We start from the raw sequence: 13,454 nt of genomic DNA, 5'->3' as shown, positions 1-13,454 counted from the left end.
AGTGAGCCACGTTTAATTTCACAAAAACTCAGCAAAGGAATTACCATCTTGTTTCTTGGGGGAGAAAAGAAGGTTGTGGGGTGTTATATTAAGTGATCAAATTTGGCTGCAAACTAAGGTCTCCCGACTCCAAACCAGGAAGTGCTCTTTCTGGTCCCTGTACCATCTCCCACATCCTTCCCCGTGTAACTCATCTGCTTTCACCCCCCTGTGACTGCTGGACTTCAAAGTGACAGGAGTGAGCCTCATTCAAAGCTGATATCTCAACAGGCAGCCCAGTGCCGGCACACTGTAGGACTCGTTTAATGTCTGCCTATTAACGTAACACAATCCAGTTTCATCCCTTGGTGACCCTGATCCTCTCCTCTGTCCCACTCTGACAGGGACCCTCCGTCCAGTTCGCCGCAAGTACTACGACCCGACCTCGGCCCCTGGGAAGGGCGTGGTGTGGGAGTGGGAGAACGACAATGGTTCTTGGACGCCCTACGACATGGAAGTGGGCATCACCATCCAGCACGCCTACGAGAAGCAGCACCCCTGGATCGACCTCACTTCCATCGGCTTCAGCTACGTCATTGACTTCAGCACCATGGGCCAGATCAACCGGCAGACCCAGCGCCAGCGCCGCGTCCGCCGGCGGCTAGATCTTATCTACCCCATGGTCACTGGCACCTTGCCCAAGGCCCAGTCCTGGCCTGCCAGCCCGGGGCCTGCCGCCGCGCCCCCCGCCGCGCCCTGCTCCTGCCCGCAGTGCGTCCTGGTGATGAGCGTCAAGGCCGCGGTGGCCATTGGGAGCGCTGGACCCCTGCAGCCCCCGGCTGCCCGCAAGAACATGCCCGAGTCTGGAGTGGTCAAGGTGCCTCCCCCAGCAGGCCCCGGGGCCAAGCCACTAGACAGCACGGGCACCATCCGAGGCCCGGTGAAGACGGTCCCATCACAGGTGATCCGGCGACAAGCCTCCAGCACGCCAGCAGGGGCGAATGCGGGCTCCCCTACTAGTCCCCCGGCAGCCAATGGCAAGACCGGAAGGGTGGCCCTGGCGACCTTGAATCGGACCAACCTGCAGCGACTGGCCATCGCCCAGTCCCGGGTGCTGATCGCCTCCGGGTAGGTGCTTCCACGGCTGCCTCTGAGCATCAGCTGATCAGGGGCATCAGACGTCACTGATCAGCCGGGTCAGAGATGAAGGAAGGGCTGCCAAGGCTTAAGCTCCTCCTCGTCTTCACCTGACCCCCTGGCTGCAGGTGGAAGGCAGCACGGTGTGGTGGGTAAGCAAGGATGTGGCCTTTGGGATCCAGCAGATCTGGATTCTAATGGAGACTTTGCCTCTTCCTAGCCCTGTGATAGGGGCGGATCCGTAACATCACAGAGCCCCAACTTCTGTAAATGCTGGCCATGATATTCATGTTAGGGTTGCAGTGATAAGGGAGGTGATGCCTACCAAGAAATAGCAGGCAACATTCATGGGCTCCCACCATGTTCTAGTTTGGGGGCTTTAATCCTTACAACAAGTCTATGGAGTAGGCTTATATTCTTTTTGCGGTACGCGGGCCTCTCACTGTTGTGGCCTCTCCCGTTGTGGAGCACAGGCTCTGGGCGCGCAGGTTCAGCGGCCATGGCTCACGGGCCCAGCCGCTCCGCGGCATGTGGGATCTTCCCAGACCGGGGCACGAACCCGTGTCCCCTGCATCGGCAGGCGGACTCTCAACCACTGCACCACCAGGGAAGCCCCTGAAGTAGGCATTTTTGATCCCATTTTACCCTTGAAGACATGAGAGTTTCACTCGCTCCAGGGCACATACCTAATCATCAGCAGAGAACGGGATTCAGACTTCAGGAAGTCTGAGCCCAGACTCTTCCCCACTCAGCCATGCTACTTCCCTGTCAATCACATACCACAGTGTCCAGCATACAGTAGGTGCCAAGTGAGGGTTAGTCCCTTTCCTCTGGTGCCTCCAGATTGGAATAACAGCCCGTGTTTAATGAGTACTTACTACCTCCCAGGCAGTTCTCAGTCATTCCTGTGACAACTTGGGGATGTTGTAGATTCTGTTATGACTGCTTTTTATCATCCTCTTGGTCGTCCTGATCATAAAATGGGGGAGACGCAGGTCCATGTGGTACCCGTAGCCTTTGCCTGCCAGCCCCTGATTTCTTGTGAGATTGGCCTCTTGTATCTGTCCAGTCTTCCCTTTCTCTGGAGGAGCCTGGCCCTGCCTGCCACCCAAGCCCCAGACATTTGGGATGGTTCAGAGGTAGGTTGGACACAAGAGTGTGAAGGTCAGGCTGCCCAGAGGAAGATCTCTGCACATAGAGGCCCAGCGCCGGGAGGAGACAAGAAAGGAGGGTAGATTGCAGACCGTGAGGCCGGGCCTTTACTCCTGCCTCTGCCACTGGGTGAGGCATGGAATCTTTGCAAGGTCCATGTTCCCCCTGTGTGGAATGGGGATCATCAGGCTTGCATTGCCTACCCCATGGAGTCGGTGTCAAAACCTCAGCTAAGAGCAGTCACCCCTTAACAGCTGACCCTATGCACTCGCCGGCATTAACTCATGACCTTACACTGTGATGCAAGTGTTGGGCATGGGCACTCAGCTGGGAATGAACTCCCCAAGGAGAGATGCACAGCCCACTTGTTACAGAGTGGGAGCTGGAACCTAGATTTTCGTCTCCTAGTCGGCTGCTCTTTTGGCCAAAGCCCAGCTCCTCGTTGTATTCGAAGGCAATTTATAAATGGTCAGATGCTAGTCAGATGCCTGGGATTTTCATGACTTCCTCTGAGCCTGCAGAAGTACTTGGCAGAGGGGAAGGGGTACCCGCACAAATGCCGCTGCTCAATTTCTCCACACTGGCGTACAGCAGCATCCCAGGGCCTCTAACGGAGTTCCAGGGTGACTGCTGGCATGGCAGAGGGAGGCTCCTATAGTGGGTAAGAACACGGTCTTCAGAATCTGACTGGCTGGGCTGGAACCCAAGTTTCTGGCCGTGTAACTTGGGGCAAGTTTTGCGTCCTCTATCTTCAGTTTACTCATCTGTAAAATGGGGATAGGAATAGTACCTTGCTTATAGGTACATGACATATAGCATATGTCATGAGGACTAAATGAAATATTCAGTGTGGATTTACTACAGTGCTTGGCACATAATAAGAGTCTTTTCAGTATTAGCTGCTATTATTATTACGAACAGTATCTACGCGCTCTGTAGTTACTGAAGTCAGAGCTGAGCCGAATCTAACACCCTACTTCTTTTCTGGCGCCCTACACAAAAGCCAAGTGACCCCATGCCATACTTGAGGGAAAGGGACCCCAGATCGCTTTAAATGTCAGTGAAGGAGGCGGCAGCTCTTTATCTCTCTGCTTGAGTATCTGCCTGCCAATAGAATCCAGCAGCAGAATAGGGCGGAGGTCTGGGCAGTGCAATTTCAAAAGGGCTATAGAAACAAGTTGTTTTTTTCTCTGCTCTGTTTTCCTGACAAGGGAGGCCCCTCCCTACCCTCTCTGTCTTCCAGCCCTCTCCTTTTCACCTCTTCCCACCTCCCTCACCCCCACTACCATCTTCTCCTCCAGTCTTTCTTGGCCATTTAATTAGCGTGTTTATTCCCTTTGTCTGCCATTGCCATCGACCTTCTGTCGTCCAACGGCCCCTTCCCCCTCCCCTCTCTGCCCATGACCTCTTCCAGTAACTTTCCCACGGAAAAGAGGAAGACCAGGGAGGGCGGGAGAGGTGGGATGGAGAGAAGGGTTTGGGGGGAACAAAAGATCCTGTGAATTATTCAGAGACACAAGCAGGGGGTTTCTAAAGAGGAGAGGGCTGTGCTGAGGAGGGCGGGAGTCGCCCCTCTGGCCCTCTTTTCCAGAACGGAGGCTTCTCTATCTCCAGCGAGACCTCGGTTGCTGGAGAGACAAGACCATTGTTCCGCTGAGGATTCCTGGGTTGGCTCATAACTCCCAGAAAAGCACTTCTCACCATGGTATCTGCAGAGCTATTCTCCCCTCATCAACCCCCTTCCCCTGCCACCTTGCCAGCTCTTCTCTTTTCTTAGTTTTGTATGTTAGAGACAGAAATTAAAACGTGCACCCTGCATAACTGGGAACTTCCCCACAGCATGGGGGGCAGGGGGTGTCTGCTGATTGGCCAACAAGAAGTTGGGTCAGGCAGCTTTTGCTGAGCTGAGTTGCCTGCAGGATGTGAATGCTCACCTGCCTTTGGGTTGCTGATCTCTAGAAAAAGGACTCAGGCATCTATAACCCTGGGGGCCCCGACAGGGTGTGACCGGTGTGGACCATACAGGCTGTTCTCCTTGGTTTTCATTTTAACGAATAACGGTGGGGGAAGGGTGATCAAGTGTTGCCAGCTCAACAATCTGCCCAGCACTCAACTTTGTATTAGTACTTTACACCTGACATCCTCAAAAATCTGAGAAAATTGGAATATTACGCAGGAAAAGGCTTTATATCAAGCCCAACTTCCTCTTACCTTTGGGAACCAAAAAATGTAAACAATCACCCACATTTGCATAGGGCTTGGCTATTTACAAAGTTTTCGACCTGGATCCTAAATCCTCCCTGGGAACCCAGGGACAGAGATTTAGGGTGCCCTGTTTACTGCGTGGTCACTCAGGTGCGGTCATGAATGGCAGAGAGGCTGCACGGTTTTCCCAAAGGCACAAAGTCGGTGCAGAGCTGGGCTAGAAGCAGATAGCCTGACCCCCTTGCAGGGCCCCTTCCGCTGGACCCTTCTGTATTTCATAAGCAAATATCCCCTCTTCCCCAAGCCCTGCTGCCACCATCCGGAGCCTCCTGACAAGCCCTTCCACCATGTTGTCCCTTTCCTGGCATGGCAGGGACACCCACCTGTTCCTCAGTATTCACCAGCACACCCTCCCTCTCCCCAGACCTTGCCCCCAGCCCTGAGTGCTCGGGCTGCCCGGGATGTACGCTCTGGGGATTGGACTATTTCCTGGTTAACCAGGTTGGGTGTGGAAACCAGCCAGTCCAGTTTGTGGGAACAAAGGTGGCTTTTGTCACCCAGATCACAGCTACGTATCAGCTGAAGTGGGGGCCTTGGAGATGGTGAGGGGGGAAGGCAGGTGCTGAGCTGGGTGGCGCCCACTGCCCCCTGGTGTGGATCCAGAGAGCAGGCGCAGAGGAGGGACCCTGCCCACCCCACCTCCCCAGAGAGAGGCGGGAGGAGAATCAGCCCCAGGTGGGAGACCCAGGGCAGAGACTACACCCTGGGTCCCCAGGTACTGGGGTGGGAAATCATCAGGAAGTCTCCTTGGCAGCTTCTAACCCAAGACTTTCACAGCTTTACAGATAAGGAAATTGAGGCTCAGAAAAGTTGATGGACATGGTGACTGGCAGGACTGGGTCTTTAAGCTGATTTCTCTGACCACCACCCCCCCATCCACTCTACCATGCCTGGCCCTGTGGGGCAGGTTACAGGGTCCGGAATCAAGTCTGTGCCTCTTTTTCTTGGTGTCTTTCTTTTGTGTTGAATTCAGCTTTCACCTCGTCCCATTGGGATTTGATTTATCCTGGGGACAGTTTCTGAGGACAAGTAGCCTTTGGTGGCCTGTTGAGACACAAACACACCCACATTTGTTACTTCCACATCCTTCTCACAACCCTGGTGCACACGTCATCATCCCTGGGAAAGGAGAGGCCCCAGAAGACTCAGCGTGGCCAGGCAAGCACCCATCCTTCTGGGCATGTGGGGGACAGACAGACCCAGTGCTCAGCCTTGAGGTGACCTTCCAACCTCCCCTCTGAGTTGTGGGTTCATTGCTTAAACCTGAAGCTTCGTGTTTTCTGTCTGCAGCATGGGGTGTTATGAGGATTACACAGACACTAGAGCACAGCCTAGTGAGTGGCTAAAACAATGGGCTCCGGAGACAGATTTCCTGGGTTCAAATCCTTCGCCGTGTGACCTTCGTCAAGTTTGCTTAACCTCTCTGTGTCTCACCTTCCCTGCCTATTAAAACGGAGTTAATAATAATAACACCTCTTGCATAGGTTGTTGGAAGGGTTAGATGGATGTATATACTGTGAGCAGGTAGAATGGTGCCTGGGATTAAGTGCCTGACTCTACTCTTGTTAGCGTTTTTAACACATGGATGAAGGGCTGTGGGCTGTCTTGTTCACTGCTGTGTCCCTGGCATCCAGCAGTGTATCCAACACAAAGTGGGCTCAGTATGAATGGACAAATAAATTAATAAAAAATAAACACGTGCTCTTTCCCCTCCCCCTACTGTCCCAGCACCACCCTACTCCCATAGCAGAAACTCTGGTTCCTGGAGTCATCGGTGACCCAGTCCCTCGGGCTCTCCAAGCCCACATCCCCTTCCAAACCCAGCTGTGGAGGCCTGGGTGGCAAGGGGGATGGTGCAAGACCCAGCCCCATGTGTCTCATATTTTTCTACTCAGCACCGTGGGAGGCCTCGACTTTCCCAGGCAGCTGTGCTGTCTTCTCTCCATCCTGGCTCAAGTTGCTGGGGAGAAGGACAGAAAAGGGAGGAGGCCTTGCCTGATATTTATGTTTCTCAGGCAAAAGGAGAAGTGACAGCTGTTAGAGCAATGGTTTCCAAATGTTAGACTAGGGATCAGCTGCCTCTGCTTCCTCTCAGCAGAAGCTTGTAAAAATGCAGATTCTCTTGGCCCACAGGTAGAGCTTCTGAGGCAGGCAAGGGGCTTTGCCTTTTCAAAAGCTTCTGAGGTGACTGTACACCCAAGTCTGAACTTGCTTCTTTATGTTTTTTTCATTTCTTCAACCAATATTTGTTGAATGCCTACCAGTGTCAGGCTCTGAATGAAACAGACAAAGATATTTGCCCTGGTAGAGCTTAGATTTTAGGAGGGAAGATAAGAAGCAACAACTTATTTTCAAAGATCATACGTGGGAATTCCCTGGCAGTCCACGGGTTAGGACTCAGCACTTTCACTGCCCTGGGCCCAGGTTCAATCCCTGGTTGGGGAACTAAGATCCCACAAACCATGGGACGTGGCCAAAAAAAAAAAAAAGACCAGGGTAAGAGGGCTTGGGGGGGTCTCAGGGTGGGATGGAGGGGTGGGTAGCAGTATTAAATAAGATGGCCTCAGGAACATCGCTGAGAAGGGAACATTTGAGCCAAGGCTGAAGAAGTTGTAGGAAGGAACCAAGTAGGTGTCAGGTGGAACAGCATTTCAGGCAGAGGGAACAGCCTATGCAAAGGCTCTGAGGCAGGAGTGTTCTTGGCCAGTAAGAGGAACAGCTAGAGTGCAGTAAAGAGGCGAGTGACTTGAGGAGAGGCCAGAGAGCTGGGGGGATTGGGGCGGGGGATTTTGGCAGCTCATGCAGGGCTGTGTAGGCCTTCCTGGGACTCTGAGGGAACTGTGGAGCCATTCTGAGTTTTGAGGTTCTGAGTGGAGGCATGGTGTGGACTGACAAGGTTTGAAGGTATCAGCTCTGGCTGAGGGGCTAAGAACTTACTGCATTTTTAGTAGGAATAAGTATTTCCTGTAAGAAAGGGGAACCCCTCGGTGGGTGAAGTTTTGGGGTCCCCACCCCTGGTCCATTTTGTCCCACTTGTCAAAAGCATGATGTGTCTGCTCTTTCTTTCTTCAGGGTCCCCACCGTCCCAGTGAAGAACCTAAGTGGGTCCAGTCCTGTCAACCCTGCCTTGGCAGGTAAGAGAAGCCCCCGGCTGAAGGTAGAAAAACAAAACCAATGAAATAGGTATAGTGAGCATTTGTAAAAAGAGAGATAATTCGGATGTTGATTAAGACAAATGAGGATGTGAGGAGTTGGGATGGAAGGGCAGGAAGAGTTTGGGAAGAATTGATTGTGAAAAGCAAAGCTTGCTGTTGAAAATGAGGGAATGGATGTTTCCAAGAAAAGTAGAGGCTACGTAGAGAATCCATGAGTTATGAGAGCGCCGGTGGAAAGGAGGCGCATAGGTTACTGGGGAGGGGGGAGTTGGGTGGGGGTTTGGGGGGCTGACTCTCCAGTCCTTCTTCTCTCATGCTCTTGCCCTTCCAGGAATCACTGGGATCCTCATGAGTGCGGCAGGGCTGCCTGTGTGTCTCACCAGGCCACCAAAGCTGGTCCTCCACCCACCCCCCGTCAGCAAGAGCGAAATAAAATCCATCCCAGGGGTTTCCAACACAAGCCGCAAGACCACCAAGAAACAAGCCAAGAAAGGTATCGGCCTCTGTATCGAAAGGGGTCCTGGCGGGGAGGTCACAGACTTGGCTCCCAGCTCTGGCTCTGCCTCCACCACTGAGGGTCACACCCATGCCTGCACCCTCTATGCCTTAATTTCTGCATCTGCTAAATGGGCCTACCTAGTACCTGTTCTGATGATAACACCAAAGTGGATGAGGTATGGATCAGATGGAGACACCTTGAGAAATATAAAAATGCAGCGCAAAAATATAGACACATAAAAATAGGATGCGTGACACAGATAAAATATCAATACATTAGAGAGAAAGATCACTTTGACATTGGAACCCAAACAGAGTTGACTCATATCCCAACTTTGTCCCTTGCAGTCTTGTGACCCCAGTCTCTTATTTTCTCACCTTTACAATGGGCACAACCGGTACCCGGCAGGTATGTCCTGTAATGCATCCATGTCACTGGGGAAATAACCACTGTCTCGTGTCCCTCTGGAGACTCCAGATGCTCTGGCCCCTCGAACCCCCCTTTAGGAGCTCCATTCTCCCTTTTCACATCCTACAACTAGGAGGTCAAATACCTGTGCTTATCAGGGCACCAAGGACCCCACTTCAGCTCTGTGGCTGGTCTTTCTAGTCTCTGGTATTGGCTGTTAAATGATTTCACCGTCACCCCTAAGTCCCCACCTTGCAAACTTGTTATGAAGTTTCAATGGGATCATATGTATATTGTGACTTAGCCCGGCAAGCAATAGGCTTTCAGTTAATAGAAGCTTGATTCTTCTAAGAGAAGCAGGGCAGTGGGAAGGAAGGGCCTGCATCCCAGCTTTTGAATGTTGCAGGATCCACTTCCTCAAACCCTGTCCTACTTTTCCAGTCTATCAAAATCTCTCTGCTTAAATAAACTTGATTGCCTTGCTTGTAGTCTCATAGGAAACGGCAGGATTTTGCACTTTCCCACTCTTCCTGTTATTATTAATAGCATATATCAGACTCTTAGCAGGTAAAGTGCCAAAGAACTGTACATCCATTAGCTCATTTAATTGTCAAAGCATCACTCTCAGTAGGTGCTAGTGGTTGCTCTTGCCCATTTCCTAGGTGAGAAAACAGAAGCTTAGAGAAGTTAAGAAGGTCACCCAGGGAGGCACTGACCCTTTTTTCAAATTTCTATGCCTCTTTGTGAGTCCGTATCATCCCATCCCTTGCCTTTAGGCTAGGCTGCCACTTAGGGGTCCAGTTCCCCCCCTCCCCAAAATTCCAGAATCAATGCACCTGTCGGGTGATTGCTTCCCAGAGCATCACCCTTTCCCTACTGCCGGGCTACCTCTGCTGGCAGCGATCATGCCATCAACAGCCGAAGAAGAAGACTGTCCTGAAGCTGTGGTCATAAATTCCTGGTTTCCCATAAAAATAATAGCACTTTGGCTCCACATTACCAATTGAGACAGTACTTAGCACATTGTAAAAGGAATGCTGTAAGCCTACCTAATGCTTTTAAATGTGTAACAGCTTACAGAGTGCTTTCTTTTTTTTTTTTTTTTACATCTTTATTGGAGTATAATTGCTTTACAATGGTGTGTTAGTTTCTGCTTTATAACAAAGTGAATCAGTTATACATATACATATGTTCCCATATCTCTTCCCTCTTGCGTCTCCCTCCCTCCCACCCTCCCTATCCCACCCCTCTAGGTGGTCACAAAGCACCAAGCTGATCTCCCTGTGCTATGCAGCTGCTTCCCACTAGCTATCTACCTTACGTTTGGTAGTGTATATATGTCCATGCCACTCTCTCGCTTTGTCCCAGCTTACCCTTCGCCCTCCCCATATCCTTAAGTCCATTCTCTACGTCTGTGTCTTTATTCTTGTCTTACCCCTAGGTTCTTCATGACCTTTTTTTTTTCTTAAATTCCATATATATGTGTTAGCATATGGTATTTGTCTTTCACTTTCTGATTTACTTCACTCTGCGTGACAGACTCTAGGTCCATCCACCTCATTACAAATAGCTCAATTTCATTTCTTTTTATGGCTGAGGAATATTCCATTGTATATATGTGCCACATCTCCTTTATCCATTCATCCGATGATGGACACTTAGGTTGTTTCCATCTCCGGGCTATTGTAAATAGAGCTGCAATGCAGAGTGCTTTCATTTGTCATCTCATTGCATCATTTGGGCGGGTCCAGGCTCTTCGACGATGTGGAAGAGAAACCCACTCAACCTCTGTCAGTTAAAAAGTGGGCTTGTTGAAATTAGGCAGGGGGCTGTCAGGGAAGTGACCTAAGGAGATAAAGGCAGATGTGAACACCTCCCACCTCCTCAGACCACCTCCCTCCATCTTCTACCACTCTGTTCCCTTTCAGTTCTTAAATCCAATTGTGCAATGAATTGCTTGCCTTTTCTGCTTTGAGCCTGGCTAACAACTCCCCTCTCTCTGGCACATCCAGCTTGTCTTGGTGGCCCACTGAATATCTTGTCCCCACAGGTAAAACCCCAGAAGAAGTGCTGAAGAAGTATCTGCAGAAAGTCCGGCATCCACCAGACGAGGTGACTGCAGGGGAGACAGGGCGGGGTTCACCTTCTCCGTCACCCACAAGCATCTCCTCTGCTAGAGTTTTCCGCGGGATGCGGCAGGAGCTGCTTTCTAAGTCCTGACTGGTGCAGAGCTGGTCAGAGCGGACGCCCAGGCTCCCAGGTTCATGGTCCTGAGCAACGGCTGCAGCTTAACCTCCCCCACCTCCCCATTTAGCAAACTGCTGACTGATTCTAAACTGTCTTAACATGAGAGTCTGAATTTAAGAAAGGCAGGATGATAAGCTATGGGCACTGACTTTAAAATGGGCTTGATGTGCATCAGCAGTTCTCAACCAGAGGTGATTTTACATGACTGGAGGGGAGAGGGGATGCTGATAGTATCTAGTAGACAAAGGCCAAGGATGCTACTAAACACCCTACAATGCCCAGGAAGGCCCAGGACAGCACCCACAGCAAAGAATTATCCAGCCCCAAATGTCAATGGTGCCAAGGTCGAGAAATCCTGTTGCAGACTTATTTAAAGAGCAGCCTCTCCAGGACACTTCAAATACAATTCCTTTACAGACGTTCCACTTAAATAAAGCTTGTCGGTGAGTCTGTCAGCAAGCATTGGTTTCCTCCCCAAGCCACTGAAGGATACCAAGGAAGGACGGTCGGTCACAGCCCCCAAGGAGGTTATCATTCTGTTGGCCAGCCTAAATGAACATGTACCACCGCCAGGAATTATTTCAGGAATTTCTCTGTTGCACAAAGCAAGGCAGAATTCTATTTAGATTCCCAAAGGCATGTTTACCCTGGTTTGTGGGCTTTCTAGAAGAGGAGAAGAAATCGCTCACCTGACCTCTGAGATCACGCGGGAACCGCCTTGGAGATGCTTTGGGCTCCTAGGCTGATTGAGAGCTGATGTCCTCTTTCCTCTGTCTCCTCCCTCCCCCAGGACTGCACCATCTGTATGGAGCGCCTCACGGCCCCCTCGGGCTACAAGGGTCCACAGCCGACGGTCAAGCCTGACCTAGTGGGTAAGCTGTCCAGATGCGGCCACATCTACCACATCTACTGCCTGGTCGCCATGTACAACAACGGCAACAAGGTTAGTGCCAGCCCGTGGGGCTGCTGCCACCTCCCACGTGGGCCCTGGGGTGCAAGAGCATGGAGGCCTTATTGGAGTGGCACGCAGGTGGTTTCGGGGAGTCTCAAAGGCATCCCAGAGCAGCAGGGGTGATGAACTTGGCTGTTCTCAGCAGGATCAGTTTCCACGAAATTATGATGTTGGTAAAATCTGTCTTTACCTTCCTTTTGGTCTATGCTACCCAACTCTCCCCCTGTATCCACACTGAGTGGTGGTCTGAAAGGTGTAGACTTCTGTCCCTGAGTGTCCCGAGGGGGAGTGGTCCATGATGATGGGCCAGTGGTTAGTGTCCACTCATACTGGCATGGATGGATTTCCTATCACCCTTCCTTCTCCCAGGGCTAGTGATTTTCAGTTACAATTCATTTTTGGTGGACAATTTCAAAACACCTTTCACTGCCCCTTCCAAAGCACTAAAGATTTTGTGAAAGTATAACTGGAAGTCCCTTAGGGTCCTACTGTTAGAGGAGGGGAAGGCTGTCTGTGATGCTTGTCTTGTCCATTAATGACAGGAGTGGTATTTCACCATTAGAGCTGGTTTCCAGGAATCTGGGAGTGTCCTCAGATGATAACTCTCTCCTTACAATGCCTAAGCCATTGAGTTTTCTCATGTTCTCTCCCATGGCTGGAATAACCTTCATTCCCCATCTGCATGAATTTGAATTCTACTCATTTCTCCAGGCCCAGCTTGGATTGCATCAGAGTCTGAGATTTTTGTGATATCCTCCAACCTCTTATTCATCCAAAAAGATGTTTGGCTTTCAGAGGCTGCTCTGTACTTCTCTTGCTGTGGGAAAAGAGTAAAGGCAGCAGACCTAAGCTCAAACCCTGGCTTAGTAGCCAAATGACCTTGGGCAAGATTTTCAACCTCCCGGACATTTCATTTTCCATCTGGAAAATGGAGATCAAACATAGGGTGCTGTTAGCATTGTTATTCAAATTGGTATCTCCCTTGTATTATGGCTGTATGTTTTTTCCCTTCATCCAAATATAGCCCTGTGGTTGAAATTCCCAAAGTGCCAATCTTGGGATCTTTCTCTGTCTCAGAGAGCTCAATTATTTGTGAACGATGCGTGTCTGTATCCCTTGCCCAATTTCCTGACCCTAAGAAAAAAGGTTTCATCAGGATTTGGCATTTGAGGAGGTTATTTTGGGTTTAAAGAGGTTTCTTAGAACATTTATTCCCTTTTTTGATAACTGTATTCAAGAATAACCTAGTACTCTTGCGTTTATTTCCATGGTGGTTCAAAAATGTTGAAGACACTATCCTTTATTCTCTTTTGCACTAATACTTTGAAGCATGCAGTTTTTATCTTCTTTACAGAGAAGAGGGCTGAAAAAGTCCAGAGAGAATTTATTGGATGGAGTGATTCATCCAAGGTCATGAAGCAAGTTAAGGCCAGAACAGAGAGTGGGACCCTGGCCTTGGATTCCCATCCTTTGATCACACGGAGTAACTTCCATTGCCCTGAATACAAGCTGTTCCTTTAAATGAGTAGAGTTCGAATGGAAGCGTCCTTAAATAGCCCTGCAGAGGATCCCAGTCTTCCCCGAGGAGATCTGGATGTCCTGGAGAGCTCTGGTCCCCGCTGTGTGACAGCACTTTGTACACACACTGTTCCCTGCCCAC

The 13,454-nt window shown here is 50.5% G+C and overlaps 1 protein-coding gene across 1 annotated transcript in view; it reads left to right on the top strand.

The window, feature by feature from the left end:
- DTX4 (deltex E3 ubiquitin ligase 4) overlaps positions 1–13,454 on the top strand; it is a gene marked incomplete at its 3' end in the record, with an annotated part of 30,933 nt that overhangs the window by 8,049 nt on the left and 9,430 nt on the right. The window contains exons 2-6 of the mRNA XM_079707932.1: positions 384–1,107; positions 7,606–7,667; positions 8,020–8,181; positions 10,646–10,707; positions 11,633–11,785. Of these exons, the coding sequence (XP_079564058.1) occupies positions 384–1,107; positions 7,606–7,667; positions 8,020–8,181; positions 10,646–10,707; positions 11,633–11,785 (1,163 nt within the window). The remainder of the gene's footprint in view (positions 1–383; positions 1,108–7,605; positions 7,668–8,019; positions 8,182–10,645; positions 10,708–11,632; positions 11,786–13,454) is intronic.

Source organism: Hyperoodon ampullatus (genome assembly GCF_949752795.1).
Source record: "Hyperoodon ampullatus genome assembly, chromosome: 7".
NCBI lineage: Eukaryota > Metazoa > Chordata > Mammalia > Artiodactyla > Ziphiidae > Hyperoodon > Hyperoodon ampullatus.
This window is presented reverse-complemented; position numbering and strand designations above follow the sequence as displayed.